Here is a 16,943-nt window from a genome sequence, read left to right as displayed (position 1 = left end):
CTGGACGTTGAGTCCTGACGGGGCTTAGTGCTGCAGTGATGTGAATGTCTAACCTTTGACCTGCAGGCGGACCTGGTTGTTATCGCTGCCCAAGATGCTGCTGGCCACACAGGTGTAGGTGCCTTCGTCCTCTCCTCTGGCTCGTTTTATCTCCAAGGTGCCGTTGTTGTAAACACGGTACTGACCTCCATCCAGCCCGCTGCCCTGTCCGTTCTTAAACCTGCACACGAAGGAAGTGCAAAACTGAAAACACCTGCTAGTAGATTTAGTTGACAACGACAAATTGACACCACACCCATGGTTTCTCGATCAAACATTAGGTGCTTACCAGCGTAACTCCGGTAAAGGGGAACCAAAGAAGGGGCAGTCTAGGAAGGTGCGGTTGTTCTCGATGACTTTAATCAGCTGATTTTTGGGGCCCAGCATCCTCGGAGGCATGTCTGCAGGGAGATGGGCAAGACATTACACAATACTTTATCACTTTATCACCGGATTTTTAATGATCAACTGGTTATACTTTGATTCTTATAAAAACATGAGCAATAAAACCTTTTAAGAAGCACGTTTAAGACTTTATTCCCTGGCTTTCAATGGCATCTGATCTGCTTTCATTTTGCTTTTAAAGGTGCTATATGAATTAAATAAACTTAAACTTAAGACCTAACGACCTACCACCCAACCACCTACCAACTAACCAGGTCGTGCAGTATTTGAATTACCGTAACTCACAGTGGTGACAAAACTCAAAGTGTGGCTGAACACTGGGAAGTTGCACTTTCTGATAAAAAAAAAAAAAGCTGCCATTACGGTAATTACCCTTCAGACGTCACAAAGTTCTTCCAGAGAAAAACACAACTTCCCAGTGTCCAACACTTTGAGTTTCATCACCACTGTGAGTTACAGTAATTCAAAAACCTTATGATGGATATCTTTACGTTTCTGTACATACATCACATACAACAACACTCAAATAAATAATGAACCGAACTTTTACTGTGGACTGAAGGTGAAGGTTTCCATATGTTTTATATATATATTTACATTTCCAATCTGTTTATTCTATGTAGGGATGTCCAATGTTGACTTTTTGCCGATATCCGATATCGTCCAAAATCTTAATTTCTGATTCCGATATCAACCGATATGTTATACCGATATATGCAGGCGTTTTTTTTTGCCAGGACTAATTTTAGGTAGCAAGCAACCTGTTAGCTACACTAGCTACACTCTGTTGTTGTTTTGGCTCCGGGTGCAGTTTGATGAGGTCATCAATCGCGCGCCGGTAAATGTCTCAGGACCCCACAAGCAGCAGCAGCGGCAACCCGGACATTATGTTATCTGTTTTCATTATCAGTGGTAAAACCGATAACGATAACGAACAGATATTACAATAACAGGCTAATAACCGATAATATCGGACATCCCTAATTCTATGCAATATAATTTTTTAACGGCGCTTTCCCCACTCAGTCTTGTGTCGTTGTTGCCTGCTCTGTGTTCCCTTAATCGGGGACAAATAAAGTTTTCTGAATCTGAATCTGAATCTGAATCTCCATTCAGTCCATCCACTTGGGATTTTAGAGCTACGTCTGATCAAGAGCAAAGTTCTTACGACTCACCAAGGACGCTGACGAAGGCGTTGGCCAGCAGGTAGCCGTGCTGGTTGGAGGCGTTGCACTGGTAGACGGCGCTGCTTCCGATCTGCACCGAGAGGAAGATGATGGTGTCGCCTTGCACCTGCCTGTATTCGCTGGGGGGAGAACCTGAGGGTGGAACGAAGGGGGAACAACAGAGGAAAGAAAAGGGATGAGGAAATCTTGAATGACGGAGCGGTAGTAGCAGTTCAGTTCTTCAGTAATAAGAAGGAAAGAATCCATACTCTCGATAGGTTGTCCGTTGATGAGCCACTGGATGTTTGGTTTGGGGTTCCCGTTGGCCCGACACACGAGGCGCCCGTTCTCACCTGGAGCCAGCACCAGGTTTGTGGGTTTGTCCAGCCAATAAGGAGCCGCTGTGGGACGCAAAGCACGTTAATGCATTCGCACACATGTTCATGTAGAAACACGTAAATACTGCCGCCTCCTCACCTTTAACCTGAACAAATATAGAGTGCTGTATGCTGCCTAAATGATTTTTGGCCATGCACACATACTCCCCACCGTCCTCCTCTGACACATTGATAATCTTCAGGGTCTTGTTGTAGTTCTCAAACTTCACCTTCCGTCCTGGCAGGTCCCCACCCATCTTATTCCACTTGATGGTGGGCGTAGGACTAAAAGGAAAGACAAAGAGCATTCGCCATTTATTCCTTTGTTAAATTTAAAGAAAGAAAAGTTAATTAGCATAAATAAACAAGTGTATTGACCAGTACATGGCAGACAAAAGTGTCTCCTTATGAGGACAACAGGTCTAAATCAGGTCAAGCTAATTAATTTGAGGAATTATTCAATTATCAATTTAACCATCTAATCAAGTTTCAATTCATACGAAAACAACTGTAGATCATTTTCTCACTGTAGGGAGACACATACAAAACACAAGTTTTGGCGCACCCCCATGATCTCTGACGTCCCCCCTTGTTGTGGCGCGGAACCCAGGTTGGTAACCACTGCTTTACAAAGACTCACGTGCAATTAGTGTGATTATTAATGTTATCGTATCCTGTGTGTGTGTGATGCTAAAACATTTTATTCTCAAACCTTCAGGAATTTGGGAAAGACATGTGCCCAATTTTTTACCGTTTCTGTCATACAGTATGTCCTGGTATTTCCTAAAAACACGTATGTATGTGTGTGTGTGTGTGTGTGCGCGCGTGAGCTCACAGTCCAGCAGCGATACACTCCAGCATCAGTTGCTCGTCACGTAACACCATCTTGTAGCTCTGGCCTCCTGACGGTGAGAGGAAGGTCGGCGTTGACTCTGCTACTCTCCGGCCTGCAGAAAAGGGACCGAGGACAAACGCTCAATACACAAACAAACACGTACGATTTATCCCTGAAGCACGAGTCGCTTCCGAGAAAGAAGGAGCTAAAACCGTTTCGCCACATTAGTCTCAGGCTGTAATTCTGATCCTTTCCCTGTGGCTGTCTGCAGACATGTTTAACTGTTATTTAACGTTAAAGCCCTGAATGGAGGAGCTAATAGACCTGGAGATTAGTTTAATGCGGCATAGAAGCCTTTTCTGTGTCTGTTTTTGTTGGATCAAATTTTAGTTTCCTCCTCCTCTAAACAGTCTAAATAATATAAATGTTAAATTTCTGAGCAAACAAGATGTGAATTAAATCAAATGAAGTTTTGATAAACTTTAAAAGGTGATATTAGTCGTCAGTTAACTGTAACCTAATGAGTCGTATTAACTCGTAGCATCAAGTTAAAACTAGAAATGATTGTTACATAGTTTGGCCTCAGTCTGGTTGTTGGATTTCAGCTCGTAAGCCTTTTTCACTGTCCTCATACTCTACACAGATTAATAACTGAGAGGAAGAAAGGACTGAAAGCTGCAAAGCTGCTTTTGTCTTAAACAACTTATAATGTTAAATATGTTTGAAAGAAATAAAAGTTTTTCAAGTAGATGTTTAAGTTTGATCAAGTGTATTTAATGATTTCTGCTACTTTGTCCATTTAAAAATGATTTGGTGCTTTTGCTTTTATGGTATTTATTTATTTATTTTTTGTTTTTGCCTTTTTGTTTGTGCCTCTGCTTGTGTTTTTGTATCTGTAAGATACATATGTAAAAGTACTACATGGACAAATCGCCTGTAATTCACTGTATCTTGTTTTTTTTTATCATCAATAGTTAAGTCTGACACAAACCACATATAATAATCCCCACAGAACTAAATAAAGGATATAAATAACCAATAATAATCATTTGCAACCAATTCGATTACTGCAACACACAAAACCACACGTCTAGACTGCACATTTCTGCTTTGACCCAGTCCCATCACAAATGCTGTTAACACCGTGGACATGAAATCCAGTTAGTGGAGGAGTCGCCCCGCTGACAAGTGTGTGGGATTAAGTTAGCATTAGCGTGATTTGTGATGCAGAGGGGATCTGTGTGCGGGGACTGTAGCATCTGTTAGCTTTGTCAGAGCGTAACAAACAGACAGGAGGCGGTAGAGGAGGATCTGTTAGTGACACGGAGACGAGGAAAACGATAACGAGACACGGCGGGTTAGCGGTGACAAATGCTCCACGTTTGTCTCTGAGCTGTGGAGAGAAGCAGGAGCAAAGAGATGCGGTAACCAAGTAACCAAGTAACCAAGTAAACACCACTCAGGATGCACTGCAGCCTTAAACCTCAGTCACATTTCAGGAGAGGAACCTCATTTCCATACATATATGACTATTAATGAGAAGAGTGTGTGAACCCAGACTGAATATTCATCCATGTAGTTGGCGCCTTTGGTCCCACGGGGGCTTTCGACGCCGCCGCAGCCTTTTCTCTCTCTCTGGGAACTTCTTCTGCCTCTGAATCATCCACCTCGTCACTCAACAGCACATATGGTGCCACTTTGCCTCTGCCTCCCAGCTATGGTCTCATTCATGAGGGGTAATAATGAATGTACTAAATGGAGAGAAAGCTTTAATCCTTCATGTACAATATGCGTCAATTAAGGGTATTTTGCATGTAATGACAGTATGTTTACTCAATAAATGTGAGGGTGATTTAACATTGACTGAAATGTGAGTTCATTTCTACTCACGTCTGTTCCAATTAAACATCTTGCCTCCTAAATCAGGCACGATATATCTACATGTATATCTAGATATCTATGTGTATATCTCTATATCTATATGTACATCTATCTCTATCTATGTATCTATATATCTATGTCTCTATATCTTTCTTTTGATAAACTTTGATGAAGGGAATTTGTTTTTTCATGGTAAACACTTTGTATTAAATTGTTATTTTTTTTGTTCCACATTCAAGACATTTTACATATTTTATTCTGATGGAAAGTGATCCAAAAAATGTAAATTACAGCCAGTGTCTACAGGATGTTTTATAAAAACCAGCGTTTTTTGTCCCCAAGTCACGCTTATAATCGTCTTACCATGTTTTTATTTTTATTATTCTTTGTAAATACCCCGTTTTTTGTTTGTACCTCGTCGTCCTTTGTCCTGGATCTGAGTCCTCGATCAGAATCTCTTAATGTGACGCTCATTGGGTGGAAGTTTTACAGGTGCAGGTGTGACGTCAGTTTTAAACCGACCAGTGCAGTTGTAGTTAATTTAGTTTTTTTAAATTCTTAAAACATCAGCCCGAGACGTCGTTAAAAACAAACTGTTACGCTTTGCCACACAGACATTAAATTCTGCACACGTAGAGAGTTTGTTGTTAGCGGGTTAGGCTGAGCTAGCGGATTAGGTGCGAACAGGAAGCTGCTCCGAGAGGAAGAAACTCACCACCGCGAGGGTCAGAGGAATTGTAAGACGTGTCATTATACGGCTCCTCTGGAAACAACACACACAGTGGAGCATCAGTCCACACACAACATCCTCAGACTGAAAAAAACTAAACAGGATCAGAATTTCACGTCGTCTCATGTCGTGTCACAACATCACCACTAGATGGTGCTGTGTCACACTCCGGTTCAGTTGGTTTCACGTGGAGAAAACAGGATCACAGCTGTTTGAAGTGTGTTACAGCTCTGGCTTCTTGGTAAAATACGCTCTGCTGTGAGCTCTACATGTGTCTGGTCTGGACTCTACTTACTGGTCTGAACTTTTAGCGTGAGCGGGTTTTTCTGCTGGATCGTGTGCGTGAAGAAGAAGCGAGCGCTGCAGATGTAGTCAGTCTGACTGTCCTGAGGCAAAACGTTGGAGAAGTACAGGTCTCCGTTCAGACCCATGGACACTCTGGCATCCTGAGGGAACGCATTCATGTCTGGAGGCCACGGGAGAGAAAAGAGAAAAGAAGATATTATGAGAACAGCTGATAAAAACTCCAGCATCAGTTTAAATCCACGGCTGCTCTCGTGTTCATAAAATGATGATCGAAAACATCAGAGCAGGTTGAGAGGAGGAGGTCGACGACACTAGGAGAGGCAGTTTCCACAAAAGGATTGTGATTTATTTACATAATGAAAAACTATCTATCAAAAATAAATAAATGTAATTTAAAGGGTCGAAAAACTGTTTCACTCCTTCAACACCACAAAAGAGACAGCGAGTCAGGTGTCCTCACTAATCACAGGAGGACGACGGCCTGACTGGACCAGTGTTAATAAAACTTTATAAAAAAAAGAAAACAATTGTACATAAATAGTGTATAAGACAGACTATAAATAACAGTTTATTTACCGTAATCAATACGAAGAATTAATGTTATAAAAATAGTAAAATTAACTTTCTGAAGGCGAGAGGAGTTTTAATAACATTATAATTTATCCCACAAGGACAAATAAAGGATGATCTTGACTCATCTTATCTTAGTTTGTCTGTAAAACATAGATTAGACATTTTTTTATATCTGTTTTTTAATTTTCCCCCCAAAATTTAAATTTCTTTAAATACACACTGACATGAATCCAACATATTTTAGTAAAGAGATAAATGGAGTCAGGAGACGTGACTGTCTGAAAAAAAGAATGAATATTTGAACCTGTGTATTATTTGAATAACTTAATACTGAATGCAAAATAATAATAATAATAATAACAATAATAATAATAATAATAGAGTCAAGTTAAAACACTAAATGGTCGTTTTTTGCTTTTGAGCTTTTTTGGTCAAATTTCTGGTTGAGTTTTCTCACATTTTTAAGGCAGCATTTCAACTTTGGTTTCTAAGTTTTATTGACTTTCTAATGTTTTACAGTGATCCTGCTTTTTTTTAAAAAAAAGATATTTATTTGTTGACTCTCTTAAGTTGCTTAAACAGGACAGAACAGCAGCGTAAGATAAAGACGTGCAGTTAAAACCTTTATGAAACCCAGCGACCATCCATCAGTTGTTGTGCCTGTATTTAATGTTATTTATTCTACTTCATATGTAGCTTTCTGCACGGTTTACGAGGTTTTACTGGACATTTTTATGAGAAACACTGAGCTATAAAAGAAATGCACGGAGTTTTGAAGGAGACTAAAAGTTACCATCTATCAACTGCAAGAACTTTCTAGAAACACGATACTAACTTGACTTAACTAGTACAGATGTATAAACCTAGATGGTGCATCTATAATTCCAACCACACATCTAAAACAGTGGCATTGTGTCTGGATTTTAGTTATCATATAAATGAGAAAATGCGCCACGGAGAACTTGAGGACCTGCTGCGTCTACTCTGACATGAAACCTAGCGCGTCGCCTATTCCAGGCTACAGGCGAACGCTGACTTCCAGCGCTCCCCCACACAGACGTCAGAGGCCGAGCATCATCCACCCTCCGTAACCACTCGAACTGACAGGAGCCGTATGGAAGTCGAGACGATGCCTCAGGACTAATCAGCAGCGAGGCCACACGTCCGTGCATGTGACAGCGTCCGCGCTGCATAACGAGATGGCGCGATGTGCTGAGGCTTGTGACGTATAGACTGCAGTGAAGTTCACTTAAGGTGAAGTGGTAACATCCAGGTCTGAGCGTTGAAGCCCGTGCAAAAAAAGCTGCAGTTCATCGAGTGGCCACTAGAGGCTCCACAAGGGAGCAAATCCCCATAGACCCCCATGTTAAAAAGCCCAACTTTACAGCATTATTAAACATGTTTACAGCCTGATACAAAACATGATTTTGGTCTCAATAGTTTATTTCACTATTCATGACGTTCCCGCTTTGAGTGACAGGACGTGGCCTGAGCTAACAGGTAGCAAAGCGGAGTAAAGCTCGTCCAACATGGCAGCCACAGGCTCCGCCCACTTCAGGCTTAATTTTCGAGGTTCAGAATCCAATGGGCGACGTCACGATGGGTTTGTCTGTAGTATAACGTAAGAAAATGTGTTTTATACTGGACGTTAGTACAACAAATCACTCATTCTAATTAACGGTACTAAAGACTTCTCTGCTGAAATAACTTCACTTTTTCATATTTTCTCATTCATCTTATTAAATTGTCCCCAATAGTCTGTTTGTTTGTTTTTTCATCCTTTCCTAAAGCTTGAAACACAGTGTAATGACGCTGGTCCTTCAACCAAACTTAACATTTTGAAAGCTATTTTTGAACCCACAGTAGCAGAAGGAAGAGAGGCTATTGATTTGGTTGCGGATCTTCTCAGAAAGACATTTTCCCTGCGGACTTTGAAGGAAAAGCTGGACATAGTGAGGAAAGGTCAGAGCTCGTTAGCTGAACAACTGTGAGCCATGAGGAGAACTATACATATAACTGTGTATATTTTTTGCCATTTCATTGGTCCGACATTGATGCTTCTGCTGGATTTGACGTATGTGGCGCTGGCGCACGGCTGCAGTGAGTGAGAAGAGACTCTTTAATTGTTTTTAATTGAGTTTGAGATATGACGCAACGTCCTGTTTTATTGCACGTCTGTGTGATGTTGATGGTTCCTATAGCAGTGGTGTCACAATGATGGTGTTAAGAGGTGTTTAATACACTTCTTATGGCCTGGATCGTTTCCTCTGGGGACTTGATTTGAAGCGGGTGTGTGAAAGTAACTACATACATGACTTTAATGGTGAAGAATGGTGCAGCTCTAGTGTTAATAATACAGTAATAACACAGTAATCCAAACAAAATAAAAGAGTCTACGCATGGAGAAGGAGAGAGAGCTCACTGCTGTCCATCCAGAACGTCGTCGGAGGAGGGAGGCCCGGTGGCGGGTTACAGGGCAGAACCAGCGAGGAGCCTTCGTTCACAGTCACCGGCTCCAGCACCTCCTTAGGCCACAGAGGAGCCTCTGGAGGACGGGAGGTAGGAGACAAGGAAAGGGGGAGGACAAAGGAGAAATCAGAATTAAACTTTATCGCACTTTATTGTGAAATAAATAAACTTTATTGCACTTTGTTGTAATAAATAAATGAGTAAAACCAAATTGCTTGAGGGCGCTTAACGATATTTTAACGACACCAGTGGAGCCATCTCTGTCCTTTACAGATGGATCACACTTGTGATAAATTACAGGACATTTCTGATAAAACCAGAGAGAACGTCATACAATAAGAAAACTTTAAAAACATTTTTCTTGTTGGTGAAAAAGAAGGTGACACAAATATGTTTCTTTTTTCTTTTTTTTTTACAGAAGCCCTAAGTGGACATACATTCATACATATTATTTTTTTTTTTCCATTTTCTCTGTTTTAACGAGTTAATTTCCTCTGTTTTCTCAAGATCTTATTTATCTCCTTATCTCGGGTAAACAAAACTTTTCTCGAGATCTCCAGAAACTTAATCGTTACCGAGCAAACGTTGAAGCAAAAAACTAACAGTAGACCTGTTACATTAGGCCATAGTTTTACTACATTATAGTGTAAAGGGCATCCATCAGTCAGCATGATGAAACGTTCTCCCAAGATAACGAGATAACTCACTGGAGATCTCAAGAAAACAGAGGAAATTAACTCGACATCACAGAAAAACGGCTAAAAAATAATAATATGTGAATGCATGGCCCCTTAGGGCTTCTGTAGATCTTTTTTAAATGTGTTACTTATCCCTCCTGACTTCTTTACTGTAATTTTGACCCCATTCGATGTTTAACATCTCTGAACACATTTTTTTTCTTCATATTTAATGACTTTTCCTAATTTAATGGCGACACTGGCCCTGAAATAATATCTTATTATTCTTAGTTTTTCATACCAAATAAACAAGAATCTGTACTTAGCTATGACATAAAAACCACTAGAACTCTTTCAGATTTAAGGTCAACTAGTGAGATTTTATGTTGATCTGTATATGTCATATAACAGGTAGACGTTTAGTCAATTAGTCACCAAATAAGTATGTTATAAATAAAAAGGTTAAAACTGCTGCGGTCCCATTGACACCAATGATAAAACTGAAGGTAACAGTATCTTACTCGAGACCCGGAGCAGGATTTTGTTGGACATCGCTGATCCCAAGTCATTGGTGGCGAAACACTGGTATTCTCCCTCGTAGTCCTCCGGTCGTCCTCCGCTGCGGAAACCGATTTCCAGGGTTCCCGATCGTTTCCGCATCGTCACCCTGGGATCTTTCCCGATGTTGAAGAACTTCCCGTTCCTTCGCCATGTGAACCTTTAAGACAAAGAGGAGAGTTAGCTTCATGCTGCTGTTACGTTCTTCATGTGGTGCTCATTCATTTATTTATTTATTTTATCCAGAAAAAGACATTAAGACATTAAAACCGGCCTAACCTTCCATTTGCATTCAAATTAACCTAAATAGATAAACATGTATCTAAGAACACACAGGCTCATTGTGAATGTTGGACCAAAACCACTAAATCATCAACAAATAAATAAACGTTCCCTGTTTGGAGGTGGAAAAAAAAAGAAAAAATACATTTTTATTTGGTGCTGCTTCCTTTATTTTTATTTTTTTATCCTCCAGTGTAGTAGCAATAACATTTGCACACTTTTAATTTCGTCTTCATTCAGGTTTTTATGCTGAAAACTAACAAGTGTATCATCTCTGCATGTGCACTTTCTAATAAATTACCCACAAACCAAATAGTCTGAAAGCAGAAATACATTGTCAGATCTTCAAAAATGACCAGAAATGTTGCATTTAATCAATTAAAAGCCGACAACACACTCACTGGAGTTTAGTGTGGACAGATGGTTATTTCCACTGGACACTTGACACGTGACTATTAATTCTTTGCGTGTCGTTGTGGCTGCCGTCTAATATATATTATATTGCACAGCTGGCATATGACAGCAGCGTAAATATCCAACACACACTCTGCATGTGCATGTAAAAACACTGCAGCTTAATCTGATCAGTAGAGAACAGCGGCCATGTTTTACATAATCTGGCTCTATTTCTGGAGAGGGGAGAGGATTTTCAAAAGATGTTTCCTGTCATTTAATTTTTTACGCTATCTGCAGACGGACTGGGCCGATTCGAAGTGCAGAACAGAATTAGGTGTCGGTCAGATCCAGGGGGAGAGAGCCAGGCACTTAGTTGTCAAAGAGGAGGGGACGGGGACGGGGACGGGGACGGGGACGGGGACGGGACACAAAGAGCACGAGAGACTGACTGCGAGTGAATAAGTGAACGATCCATTTCGGTGAGAGTTTCATGAGCCTGAATAGTCAACTGGAGGCTTTATCGGAGCACAATGCCTGAGCCGGGACGAGGAGAACCAGAGGACCAGTATGTGTGCGTGGCAAAGTGCCTGATTGTGAGGTTGTGCATGTGTGTGTGTTACGTAAAGTCAGCCTGTCTCCAAACAAACAATGTACCACTGTCCTGAGCTGCTCATGTCCCCAGTGATACAACCTCTATGGACCATATATATATATATATATATATAAACACACACTGTATATGCAGTATATTAGTGGTCAGAAAAGCTTCTCTGGTGAATTACAATCACGTATTTTACCATTAATCTTATTAAAAAAAAATCCAGTAGTCTTTTCTTTTCTTTTAATGACTTACATTGAAAAATGTCAATCTAAGAATATGTAATTTTAACATATTAAGCCTAATAACATTAAAAAACAAAGTTTGTCTCTTGACATGAAGATATTATGTTCTGGACATTTGTTATTTTGATTTTTTTTATTAACAAGCTGTAAATGGCTCAACAAATCTTTAAGGTAAGAATTAAATGAATGTTAGTGATATAGTTGGTTAATTACTGCAATTCTTTGCAGGTTTTATATTGTTGTAGAAATTAATAAGTAAAATAACCGGAGACTCTTGATGTAATTTGGAATCAACAGAAGCAAAGTGGCTACAAAAGGCTTTTTATGTGAAACTAATGTTAGCGAGTTGTTTTAAAATACCTGATTTAAATTTAATTTCAAGCTAATGTTTGTAAATGACTATAATTTAAAGTAGGAAGAGATGCTAACACCGGTTAGCCGTTAGCTAACACCGTTAGCAAAGGGTTTTTAGCTGTAAGTCGACCATGCACTGATAAAAATGCAGTGCTACAACTATTGACTAAGCAAAGCTGTAAGTAAAGTAAAGTTGACTTTACTCGCAAAATACGTTTTTTCAACTCACTTTTGCGAGTATCATCTGCAAAACTAGAATCAATGTTGTACCAACAAAAAAATGATGCAAAACGTTGCCTTACTTAGTTTTATGTAGCAGGAGCATGTGTTTTTATTAGTGTGTCTGTCTCTGGTCGTGTAGCTTTGCACTGAGGCGGATGAATGAGGCTGCAGGTCTCAGGAGGAAAATCATCGTATTAAGAGGTGATTTGAAAAAGTGTGTTTAACAGAGCTTCTTGTTTCTGTTTGACTGTAAAATAGCTTCTGACTAGATGATCTCACCTCTGCTCATATAAACCTGTGTGATTTTGATGGTTTCTATAGCAGCAGAGTCAAAAAACGAATTATATTTACATCTTTTATGTATATTTTTGCCATTTTCTTGGGTCGACATTGATGCTTACGGTGGATTTGACGTATGTGGCGCTGGTGTGATTGATGAAGTTGAGTGAAAAAATGGCAACATATTGACCAATCGAACAATTAATTTAGATAAACAGCACTGGTGGCTCACGGTTTGTTCTTATGGTTGCGTTTGTTGGTCTTTTTTTTTTTCAGTCCCTGTCAGTGTTTCAGAGTGATCACTACATGCAGACCAGGTACGGAAATAACAACTATCCACATGTGAACTAAAGACCTCATTCGAATCACAGTGCAGACAGCGAACATATATATATATATAGATATATATATATATGCAGTCATATGTGAGACAAGGATCACATGTTGATGAGACAGATTCCAGCCACAAATATGATTCCAGGTAATTATGTAGAGAGGGGGTGAGAGAGGGTGGGGTGGAGGGTGGGGGGGTGTTGATTGGGTTAACAGCAGCTGCAGCAGACGACCAGACAGAGCGACGGTGGTGATGGAAGGACAGCGTGGAGCCGAGCAGCGGCACAAAAAAAAAAAAGCACAATAGGCCATTTATTAAGTTGAGGATGTGGAGGTCAGGCAGGCGGGTGTCACACTGAGTTTATCGGGTTGTTGAAGGACGGGGGGTAGGACGGGGGACGGGGGGTAGGACGGGGGGGGACGGGGGGACGGGGGCAGATATCTGCGTCAACACCAGAAAGACGGGGCTGGATGGAGGACGTAGAGAGAAAAGAGGAGACACCAGAGGAAGATGACGTCCTGGACTCATTTATAATTATCTGTGCTGCATTTTACTAATTATTCTATAGCTGCGTCTGATTGGTCCATGTCTGCATTATTATTATTGTTATTATTATTATTATTATTATTATTATTGTGATTATTATTATTGTGAATATTATTATTTTATTATTATTGTTATTACCTTTTTTTCTCCGACTATCAGATACGTTGCTCTTCTCTTTTTTCTATATGTATTATTTATTTATTTAAAAATAATTTGAGTAGGGATTGTGCACATTGATGAAAAACAATACAGAAGAAAGCTGTTATATAAATTTGTCAGATTATAGCAGAGCTGCTAATTTGCATCCGCAGTCCTTGAGTGAATAAAAATAAAATAAGCAGTTGGGATCAAACAATAAATACAATAAATAAATCAGTGAGTAGATATATTATTACACTGTTTTATGTTAAGAAACGATGGATTAAAACTCTGTTTACATCACTGTGTGTTTGCTCATTAATGTCCATTTCAAATAAACAAAATAAACTAATTCATAACTTTCAAAGATAACAACTTTAGCTGTGGTCCAGCCACGAAACGTGACAGTGGATAATTCTCCTGTTTATTATCTGACAGATCAGCTATGAACATAAAAAAGTGCCTTGTAGCAGCTTCTGCCTCCTGTGTGATGTGACCTGGCCCGTGGAGTCGAATGTGATGGACGCAGATGTCAGATGAGTGAGTGTATTGTGTGGGCTTTGTGTTGTGTTTGTGCGTGTGCGCTGCTTACGTCGGCACCGGGTTGCCCTTGGCCTCGCACTCGATGATGATGTTATCTCGGGGGTCGAAAACGTAGTCGGTGTCTGACTGTTTGGTGATGGTGGGGGGCTGCTTCACTGTGGCAGGAGCACGGGAACAAAGCCAAGGTTACACAACGGAAGATGTGCACACGGTGACACGCACAGAAAAGTGTCTCACAACAGAGGACATTAAATAAACGTGCATGTTTGTTTCCTTAGAATAACCTCAGCCCTTATAGCCTCACCTCAACTTTAAGCTCAATCTCAAAATGGTCTTAAACACTTTACGTCACCGTAGATTTTTATTTGTTTAGCTCAGAGGTCTGTGTTCAAGATCACACACACGAGGACAACGTGGAGTTTGACTAATGACGCTCGGTGGAGGGACAAATAAATAGAGGGAACGAAGGGAGGAAACGTCCTGGTAATTAAATAAAGTCGTCATATCTGCTGTTTAGTTGAAGGTAAAGTTGTTATCGTCACGAAGAGACGCTCGTTGTCTCTGTCCTCCTCCACGGACACGTAGAGGAGGACGTTTGTCCCTCAGGACATAAGACCTGTTTTATTTACTATAATATATAACTTTCATATCTTTGTCTGTAGTTCCTCCTGTGTTGACGTGATAAAGCTACTGGATTTCACTGGAGAGATAAATTAAGTATCTGTCTCATCTATCTCACTGTCTACATCTAAAAATCTTAGTAATTAGATTATATTCCAATTTTAAACCAAACTGTATATTTATCTATATAAAAACAAGTGTTGTGCTATATTATTATGCCTATAACAAAAATCAAACCTGCGTTAAGTTACTTTATAAAACTGAATCATAAACTGTTCACTAATTAGAATTTACACGTTTTGTTCTGTCTAAATTTAACGTTAACTTAAAAAAGCAAAATAAGATTCAAGCTTGAGCCTCCTCCCTTTCAGTCAAGATACATTCGTTTTGTAAATTACACTTTTGTAAAGAAACGAATGACTGCGTTTGTTGTGTATTAACATGCGTAGTTAAAGTTATGAGTTTCTTCCCACTGAAGATGTGAAACGACTGACAAATAAAATGCTACATTTTGTTATGAAAAAGAAATGTATTTATATGTAATTATCATAAAAAGGAGTAAATTAAATAACAGTGTCTTTTTTCCTTCATTTGTTTAAAAGGTATTAACAGACACGTCCTTTAAACTATTTCCCCTGATATATGTTCCTTTCAGGCCTTTTGATTTAATGAAAACCTATTATCAGCCTCGTCCTGCTTCACATCCATCAGACGGAAAATGAAGCAGATCACAGTTTCTACCTTCCCAGCTGTGCTCCCTGTGTCATACATATTTAATGCATCTCTGAAGCTACATTTCTCTGCCCTCCTGGATCTGGACTCACTGATCCCTGCGCCGCTTTGAATCCCAGACTGTTCACAAGTTCAATGTGCAACGCGACGGGAGATAAGACGAGAACTTTAGAGGAAAAGACGTCGGTTAGATTAAAGGAGGAAAAAAAACAGAATACACATTCACTGTCGCTCTTCACTGTGAAACATATATATGCATGTTCAAAATGATGAGAATGAGTTCATCTGTACATGTGGAGGAAACACTTACGGTCCTGCAGGATCTTTGCTGTTAGTCCAGTGTTCAATGCAAAGAAAAGAGGATGGACAAACTGTGACTGTTAATCATTTTAGGGACATGAACATTATTTGTTCTATGTTACGTAGTTAATGAGTTAAAGTCGTGTTAAAGCTCTGTGGTTCCCAGACGTTTACCCCATTCTGCTTTATAAAACTTCTTGTAACGTGATAATTCTACTTTGTTGGACAAACCCCTCATATCCACCCAGAAAACATGTTACTATGGAGAAATGTCTCACTGAAAATCAGAAAGAGACGCGTTTAAGTGGCTTTATATCATTTCTAGGTTATAAATTAACTATCATCATAACTATTTCCAGGAATAATAACATATATTATGTCGGAGCCAGTGTCTGTGTCTGTGTTGTTTTCCAGACTTCATGGTAATAAATAAATAAATAATCAAATTTATGGCATTTGAGTAAATAGTTGTGTATCATGAAAATACATTATGGAATTAATTGATTGTTTTCATTATTCTGGATATATATGTGGTTATGTCACCAAATGATTTCTACAAGATTATAGCGAGTTGTTTTTTCTTTACTGTGAGTTGCACATGAACAGGTAAAACTACCTGATGTTACAAAACACGTTACTTATTACAAAAATAAGCCGTAAATTTAAAAAATCACATATATATTTGACTTGCTCACAGTTTTCTTGGAAACGTGAATATTTTTCTATACACTTGTTTTCATTTTCCATTCTTGTAAAACCTGTAAAATGATCTGCATTTTCCCTTATTTTTATTGTGCTATTGTCACATATTTTTTTTATTTTATTTTTATTTTATTTGTGGGTGTATGCTCCTGACCCCGAGAAACAAATTTTCTTTGTATGTGCAACATATAAATGACAATAAAGAACCTTGAACCTTGAGCGTTTAGATCATTAAGAACATCGTTGTTTGTAGCTGCAACGCTTGAGCAAAAGTTACTAAAACGAACGGAAAGACAGCACAAAGTCTCACACACTGTCTCATGAGTGATTATTATTATAATTATTATAATTATTATTAGTGGAAACAGAATGAGTCTTATTGTTTATGTCTGGTCCCTGAAAATCAGGACAATTTGACTGAACTAACTGGGAACCACAGCAGCTACAGCAAACACTCATGTTATAAAGCATTCATTCGTTTAGATGGTACATGAGTGTAACATGAGAGTATTTACAGTATTTACAGAACTCTACGCTAATGAATCTCAGTAAATCTCAGAAACAGTGACTGAGGACTCACCTGTGAGAGGTTCCCGTATCAACGGAGGGTGAGCGGCAGCAGAAAGGATGAGAAA

At 39.4% G+C, this 16,943-nt stretch overlaps 1 protein-coding gene across 16 annotated transcripts in view; it reads right to left on the bottom strand.

Moving 5' to 3' along the window:
* Positions 1 to 16,943, bottom strand: part of nfasca (neurofascin homolog (chicken) a) — a 111,108-nt gene that overhangs the window by 35,192 nt on the left and 58,973 nt on the right. For 10 of the 16 annotated variants that reach the window (XM_047582457.1, XM_047582456.1, XM_047582460.1 and 7 more), the window contains 12 exons: positions 15,617 to 15,634; positions 14,003 to 14,108; positions 9,980 to 10,176; positions 8,735 to 8,857; positions 5,729 to 5,899; positions 5,419 to 5,466; positions 2,823 to 2,934; positions 2,088 to 2,272; positions 1,880 to 2,011; positions 1,620 to 1,763; positions 329 to 440; positions 54 to 220 (listed from right to left, as the gene is read on the bottom strand). In XM_047582457.1, the coding sequence (XP_047438413.1) occupies positions 54 to 220; positions 329 to 440; positions 1,620 to 1,763; positions 1,880 to 2,011; positions 2,088 to 2,272; positions 2,823 to 2,934; positions 5,419 to 5,466; positions 5,729 to 5,899; positions 8,735 to 8,857; positions 9,980 to 10,176; positions 14,003 to 14,108; positions 15,617 to 15,634 (1,515 nt within the window). The remainder of the gene's footprint in view (positions 1 to 53; positions 221 to 328; positions 441 to 1,619; positions 1,764 to 1,879; positions 2,012 to 2,087; positions 2,273 to 2,822; positions 2,935 to 5,418; positions 5,467 to 5,728; positions 5,900 to 8,734; positions 8,858 to 9,979; positions 10,177 to 14,002; positions 14,109 to 15,616; positions 15,635 to 16,943) is intronic. The other 6 variants (XM_047582462.1, XM_047582461.1, XM_047582469.1 and 3 more) reach the window with 3 other exon arrangements.

Source organism: Mugil cephalus, chromosome 4 (assembly GCF_022458985.1).
Source record: "Mugil cephalus isolate CIBA_MC_2020 chromosome 4, CIBA_Mcephalus_1.1, whole genome shotgun sequence".
In the NCBI taxonomy this organism is placed as follows: Eukaryota; Metazoa; Chordata; class Actinopteri; order Mugiliformes; family Mugilidae; genus Mugil; species Mugil cephalus.
Note: the sequence above shows the minus strand (reverse complement) of the source record. Positions and strands in the feature narration are given on the sequence as shown.